The 7891-nt window shown below is 39.2% G+C and overlaps 1 protein-coding gene across 1 annotated transcript in view; it reads right to left on the reverse strand.

Annotated features, from left to right (window-relative positions):
- PDCD1LG2 (programmed cell death 1 ligand 2) overlaps positions 1-3180 on the reverse strand; it is a 59403-nt gene extending 56223 nt beyond the window's left edge. The window contains exon 1 of the mRNA XM_007946338.1: positions 3075-3180. Coding sequence (XP_007944529.1) covers positions 3075-3180 — 106 coding nt within the window. The remainder of the gene's footprint in view (positions 1-3074) is intronic.
- Between the last annotated feature and the right edge of the window lie 4711 nt (positions 3181-7891).

A 7891-nucleotide genomic window follows, 5' to 3' on the forward strand; every position in this document is an offset into this window, starting at 1 on the left:
GTGTGTGTGTGTGTGTGTGTGTGTGTGTGCTTCACAAAATTACATTCTTCAGAAAACTACTTGGATGCATTAGTTCTTTTAGAAATCCTTTCCCCAACCTAATTCTTGTGCTTTGCATACCTCAGTGAAAAGGTCGGCAGAAGTTACAGAGACTAAAGATAGTGGCCCTGGGTGTGGTCCCCAACACAAAGTGACTTCAAGTGTCACCACCAGGGCTACCCCACCCCACTCTGGTTTTCATCCATCTCCAGAGGATGAAGAGAGAAGGAAACATCAATAAAAGAAGGAAGAGTGAGGGAGCTCTTTCCTCCAAGACACGACAAGCTGCAAAAATGAATTAGTCTTCTTAAGTGTACCTTGGTTACAAGATGTCCTCAGATTTTGAAATAAGAAAACAAATGAACTATAAAGCTGCCATAATCAAGGCAATTTGATACTGATGAAAGGATATACACATAGAGTCCAGATATAGACCCACACAATGACAATTGATTTTTGACAAAGGTGCAAAGGCAATTCAATGAAGAAAGGTGTTTTTTCAACTCATGGGGTTGGAGTAGTTGGACAGTCATATGCAAAAAAGTCTTGACTTATACCTCACATCTTATACAAAAAGTAACTCAAAATAGATCATAATCTAAATACAAAATGTTTGGAAGAAATTTTTTGAAACTTTGGGTTACACAAAGAAGTCTTAGAAAAGGTAGCAAAAGCCCAATCCATAAAAGAAAACATTGATAAATTGGATTTTATGAAAATTAAAATCTTGGCTCTGCAGAGACACGGTTAAGAGAATAGAAAGACAAGCCACAGACTGAGAAAATACATGCAAGTCACGTATATGATAAAGGATTTGTATCAGGAATGTTAAGTATTCTCAACTTTTAATACTTAAACAACCCAATAAAAAATGAAAAGAGATTTGAATATACACTTCACCAAAGAAGATAAATGGATGGCAAATAAACCAAAAACTCATTGCCTTGGAGCCACCTCCATCTCATGGCAACTACATATGTGACAGAGTAGAATTGCTCTGTAGGGTTTTCTTAGTTGTAATCTTTGTGTGTGTGTGCATGTGATTTGGGTAAAAATTCACAAAGAAATTTTAGTTTCCATTCAACCATTCACATACATTTTGTTTCATGACATTGATTGCAATCCCCATAACTTAACAGCTCTCTTTCCACTTCTTCCTTGTGGTTACCTTTTTCCTTCTGTCCTTCTTTCCTATGCATTCCTGCTCCCTGAGCTATTTCCCTGTGCAAATGCTGCCCTTCTGATCTCCCATGGTTGATTGTTCTAAGGAGTATACCTACCTGGTGTAAATGTTCACCTTATTTGCCTGTCTGTTGTTTGGCTGAACGCCATGGAAATGAGTTCAATTTCAGGCCAAAGGGTGAAAGAGGCCATAGTCTTGGGGGTTTCACTGGGCTCTCTCAGACCAGTCAACCTGGTCTTTTTTTTTTTTTTATAATTTTGAGTTGTGTTCTACATTTTTCTCCCACTCTAGCCAGGATCTCCTGCACTGATCCCTTTCTGAGTGGTTGACAGTAGTAGCCAGGCATCATCTAGTTCTTCTGGTCTCAGGGTCATGTAGGCTGAAGTTCTCATGGTCCACTATTCCCTTGCTTGGTTGTAATCTTCACAGAAGCTAATTGCCAGCCATGTCTTCTGCAGTGCTGCTGTGTGGGTTTGAAGCATCAATCTCTATGTTAATTCTTGAAAGCAAACTGCTTGTGCCACCCATGGACATTGGGTGGCAAGTAAGCACATGAAAATGTATTTAACATCATTAGTCATTGCTATTGTTAGGTGCCATTGAGTTGGTTCCAACTCACAGTGACCCTATGTACAACAGAACGAAACACTGCCTGGTCCTGCACCATCCTCACAATTGTTTTGAGTGTATTGTTGTAGCTACTGTGTCAGTCCACCTCATTGAAGGTCTTCCTCTTTTTTGCTGACTTTATTTTACCAAGCATGATGTCCTTTTCCAGGGACTGGTCCCTTCTAATAACATACTCAAAGTATGTGAGATGAAGTCTCACCATCCTCACTTCTAAGGAGCATTCTACCTGTACTTCTTCCAAGACAGATATATTTGTTCTTCTGGCAGGCTATGCTATATTCAATAATCTTCACCAACACCATAATTCAAATGCATCAATTCTTCAGTCTTCCTTATTTATTGTTGGCTTTCACATGCATATGAGGTGATTGAAAATACCATGGCTTGGGTCAGGCACACCTTAGTACTCATAGTGAAATCTTTGCTTTTTAACACTTTAAAGAGGTCTTTTGCAGCAGATTTGCCCAGTGTAATAGGTCATTTGATTTCTTGACTGCTGCTTCCATGGGCGTTGATTGTGAATCCAAGCAAAATCAAATTCTTGGTGACTTGTGAAGACTTTCATTTCCTTTATATTGAGGTGTAATCTGTACTGAATGAAGGCTTTGATTTTCATCAGAAGTGTTTCAAGTCTTCTTCATTTTCAGCAAGCAAAGTTGTGTCATCTGCATATCACAGGTTGTTAATGACTCTTCCTCCAATCTTGATGCCATGTTCTTCTTCATAAAGTCCAGCTTCTCAGCTTATTTGCTCAGTATACAGATTGAATACGGAAATGGTGAAAGGATACAACCCTGATGTACATCTTTCTTAATTTTAAACCATCCAGTATCCTCTTGTTCTGTTTGAATGACTGCCTCTTCGTATATCCCATTACCCAATTCCAAAATAACTTCACATTTTAAGTACCTGTTAGAGCAGCACCCCACACTTCCAGTACCAAATACTGTCTTAGTTATCTAGTGCTGTAACAGAAATACCACAGGTGTATGTCTGTACAAACAGAAATATTTTCTGTCATAGTTTAGAAGGCTAGAAGTCCAAATTCAGGGCACAACCTCCAGGGAAAGGCTTTCTCTCCCTGTCAGCTCTAGGGGAAAGTTCTTATCTTTTTCAACATCTGTGGGCCCAATATTCCTTGGAAATCTTGATATGTCTTAGCATCAATCTTCTCCTGGGTTTAGTTGCTTCTCAGTGCAGAGATCCCAGGTCCGAAGGATACCCTCCATTCCTGGCTCTTCTTTCTTGGTGGTAATGAGGTCCCTCCTTTTCTGCTTGCTTCTTTCTCCTTTCATCTCTTGTAAGATAAAAGCTGATATAGACCACATGCTAGAGAAACTCTCCTTTCATTGGATCAGGGCTATGACCTGAGTAAGGGTGTTGCATCTCACCCTAATCCCCATACAACTGATTGGCTGATCATATCAGATAACATCATAGGGATGATTACATTATTACATAAGTGCTAAATTATATCCTGACATATTTGCCAAACCACTGAGAATCATGGACCAGCCAAGTTGGCACATATTTTTTGGGGACATAATTCAAGTCATGATACCATTCTTTGCAATGTTGTCCATAATTTGTTATGATCCACACAGTCAAATGCTTTGCATAGTCAATAAAACACAGGTAAACATCTTTCTGGTATTCTCTGCTTTCAGCTAAGATCCATCTGACATCAGCAATGATATCCATTGTTCCACATCCTCTTCTGCATCTGGTTTGAATTTCTGCCTGTTGATGTACCGCTGCAAACATTTTTGAATTATCTTCAGCAAAATTTTACTTGCATGTCATATTTATGATATTGTTTGATAATTTCCACATTTTAGTGGATTGCTTTCCCTTGAAATAGGCACAAATATGGATCTCATCCTGTTGGTTAACCAAGTAGTGTCTTCCAAATTTTTTTGCATAGTCGAGTGAGTGCTTCCAGCATTGCACCGATTTGTCGAAACATCTCTGGTATTCCATCAATTCCTGGAGTCCTATTTTTACCCAATACCTTCAGTGCAGGTTGGACTTCTTCCTTCAATACCATTGGTCCTTGGTCATATGCTACCTTCTGACATGGTTGAACATCAACCAATTCTTTTTGGTTCAGTAACTCTGTGTATTCCTTCCATTTTTTTTTTTTAATGTTTCCTGCATTGTTTAATATTTTGTCCATAAAATCCTTCAATATTGCAACTCAAGGCTTGAATTTTTTCAGTTCTCTTAGTTTGATAATGCTGAATGTGTTCTTCCTTTTTAGTTCTCTAACTCCAGGTCTCTGCACATTTCATTATAAAACTTTACTTTGTCTTCTCGAGCCACCCTTTGAAATCCTCTGTTCACCTGTTTTATGTCATCCTTTCTTCCATTTGCTTCAGCTATTTTCTGTTCAAGAGCAAGTTTCAGAGTCTCTTCTGACATCCATTTTGGTCTTTTCTTACTTTCCTGCATTTTAAATGCTCTTTCGCTTTCTTCATGTCTGATGTCCTTTATGTCATACCACAATTTGTCTGGTCTTTGGTCATTAGTGTTTAATGTATCAGATCTATTTGTGAGATAGTCTCTGAATTCAATTGAGACTATACTCAAGGTCATACTCCAGCACTCATGTACTTGTTTTAATTTTATTCAGCTTCATTTTGAACTTGCACATGAGCAATTGATGATCTCTTCTGCATTTGGCCCCTGGCCTTGTTCAGACTGATAGTGTTGAGCTTCTTCACCATCTCTTTCCATAGATGCAGTTGATTTGATTCCTGTGTTTTCCATCTGGTGTGATCTACATGTATAGTCACTGTTTGCATTGTTGAAAAGGTATTTCCAGTGAATAAGTCACTGGTCTTGCAAAATTCTATCATCTAACTTTGTTTCTATCACCAAGACCATATTTTCGAGCTACTGATCCTTCTTTGTTTCCAACTTTTGCATTACATCCACCAGTAATTATCATTGCATCTTAATTGCATATTTGATCAATTTTAGAATGCAGAAGTTGGTGAAAATCTTCAATTTCTTTATCTTTGGCATTAGTGGTTGGTATGTGAATTTGAATAGTATTAATATTAACTGGTCTTCCTTGTAGGCATTTGGATATTATTCTACCACTGACAGCATTGTACTTCAGGATAAATATTGAAATGTTCTTTTTGACCATGAATGTAATACCATTCCTCTTCAATTTGTCTTGCCCTGCATAGTTGACCATATAGTTGTCCAATTCAAAATTGTCAATAACAGTCCATTTCAGTTCAATAATGACTAGGATCTCTATCTTGAAGTGTTCCATTTCATTTTTGACAATTTCCAATTTTACTAGGTTCATTCTTCATACATTCCATGTTCCAATTATTAATAGATGTTTGTAGCTGTATCTTCTAATTTTGAGTCATGTCATATCAGCAAATGAAGGTCCTGACATGGACTCCATGCATGTCACTAAAGTTGATTCTACTTTGAGGAGGCAGCTCTTCCCCAATTGTCTTTTGAGTCCCTTCCAATCTGAAGGGGTCATCTTTCAGCACTCTATCAGGCAATATTTTGCTAGTATTCACAAGGTTTCCACTGGTCAGTTTTTTAGATGTAGATTGCCAGGTCCTTCTTCCTAGTCATTCTTTTTGGAAGCTCCACTGAAACTTGTTTACCCTGGGTGACCCTACTGATATTTGAAATACTGGTGGCATAGCTTCCAGTATCCTGGCAATATGCAAACCATCATAGCATGACAAGCTGACAGAGATGTGGTAGACACCCTATGACCCAACAATTCCACTCTTATATATTTACCCAAATTAAATAAAAACCTATGTTTACACAAAAACCTATATGCAAATTTTTATAGCAGCTTTATTTGTAATTGCCAAAAACTATAACCAATCTAAATATTCCTCAACTGGGGAATGAATAAACAAAATGTGTTACATACATGCAATGGAGTACTACTCAGCAACAAAAGAGAATGAACTACTGATACATATAACAATGCAGATGAATCTCAAATGCATTATGCTAAGTGAAAGAAGCTGGATGAAAAAGAGTAAATAATGGATGATCCTGTTTATATGACATCCTGGAAAAATTAAAACTATAAGGCCAGAGAATAGATCAGTGGGGTGCCAGGTCTTGGGAGTCTCTGGGTGGCACTAATGATTAAGTGCTCTATTAACTGAAAAGTTGGTAGTTTGAACTTACTCAGACACAGTATGAAAAACAAGCCTGGTGATCTGCTTCACAGCCTTGAAACAGAGGACACATAGAGTCACCATGGCAACTAATAACACCAAGCCAGGGCTTAAGAGTTAGAGGAGGGTTTGCATGGACTGGAATCAGCAGAATATTTGGGTTTTCCCCAACTAGGGTCCTGTCTATATATCTCTAGACCCAGACCAGGCTGGGCAGCCCAAGGGAAGGAGAGGAATGTGATTGGGAAAAGAGCAGGTTGTGACGACCTGAAAAGAGATAAGGCTCTCAAAATATTGTCCACACCAAAGAAACCATTATTTCTCGATCAAATGTAAACATTAAAGGATTTCTCATGGGACTGGGGCTGCTATCACTGAAGACCTACTCAGATTTCCCCACCTCTGTCTTCCTCTTTTACTCCCTGGCATTCACCCAAAATGATGTACTCATGGTCCTAACTGCTCACTTGGATGGGCTGAACTACTTTCCCCAGGAGACAACAGACTGAATCTGCTTCCCTTTCTGCTCCCCACAACCTCCAGTAGAATTTATTTTTTCATAGTTCAAAGGCATAGCCTAAGGTTTGTTATTCATGTAGACTTTAGGAAGAATCAGATTTATCAATTCAAGTAATCTACATTAAAGTGTGAATGTTCAATAGGCTGCTATTATTTTGCTTATTAAAAGAGGAACTCAAAGGAGTATGCCAGTAATTGGAAGAATACTTGCAAGAGACTTGTTAGACTAAAGACTTCTAGGTATCCCCCTGACAATTGTCTTCTCACTCTCTATCCCAGAAGAGAAGACATCTTACCTTTATGGGAAAGCAATCCCACCCCTCTTGAATTAGTTCAGATGTATGTGGTCAAAGTGGACCTCTCACCTTGCCACTACCTTCATCAGATAGCAGGGGTGGATGGGTGAATATTCTGTCATTGGCATACACAAACCACCCTGAACGCTGTTCTTCTATGGAAGGTTTCTATTGTGGGTTTCTAACAGCCAGAGATCACTCTTTGTCTCAAAGAAAGCTCTCCCTATTGGCTTCAACCAGAGGCCCCTCTGCTCTTCTTCCTCAGTCCCCTCCCTTCGTTCTTCCTTACCTGTTGTCTGCCGAAGCCACATTCCCAGGCTCAACATTAGCAGGAGAAGGAACATGTTCTGTATTGAATCTGAAACAGAGAATTGAAAGTCTCAGAGCCTTCTGCAGCTTTGCTGGGTCTCATGATTTTGGTGATTTGCTTGCTCCTGAAAACTGGGAAATGACTTGTAAACAAATCTTTTGGGGGAGGCAGAGGCAGAAGCAGAGGATGGTGGTGGTGGAGGAGAGGAGCTGGAAAGAGTCATTGTAAATTTATTGCCTTGAGGAGAGAGGAGAAAGGGCAAGGGGAAGTGAGGTGCTGTTTATCAATCTAAATTAGAAACTTCCTCTTTTTCTAACAGTCTTTTTTGAATGTGAACCAGTCCTCATGAACCACTCACACTGGCAGTTATCTGTGCCTCTTTGTCTCTCCTATGAAAGCTTCTGTATTTTTTCCAATCTTGTTTGCTGAATGAACAGTGCACACCATCTTCTCCAGCTGAACTGGAGCCCTAGGAGTCAGGCACTCTGGGGTAGTGCTCAGAAGAACAAAGTAAGATACTCAATAAATACTTGAGAGTTGACTGAGCAGGTAAAGTAGTCAAGTTTTCTTGAGTCTGTGATTGAGTTTGCCCATAAATGACCTATTACTAAGAGGTTTAGAAAGGCTCTCTGGTGATGCTGTGGTTAAAGCATGGAGCTGCTAACCAAAACGTTGGTGGTTCGAACCTACAGCCACTCTGCAGGAGAAAGATGAGGCAGTCTGCTTCCATAAAGAT

This window comes from Orycteropus afer, unplaced genomic scaffold (assembly GCF_000298275.1).
Source record: "Orycteropus afer afer isolate SDZICR_OR568_19922 unplaced genomic scaffold, OryAfe1.0 scaffold00156, whole genome shotgun sequence".
Lineage (NCBI taxonomy): Eukaryota > Metazoa > Chordata > Mammalia > Tubulidentata > Orycteropodidae > Orycteropus > Orycteropus afer.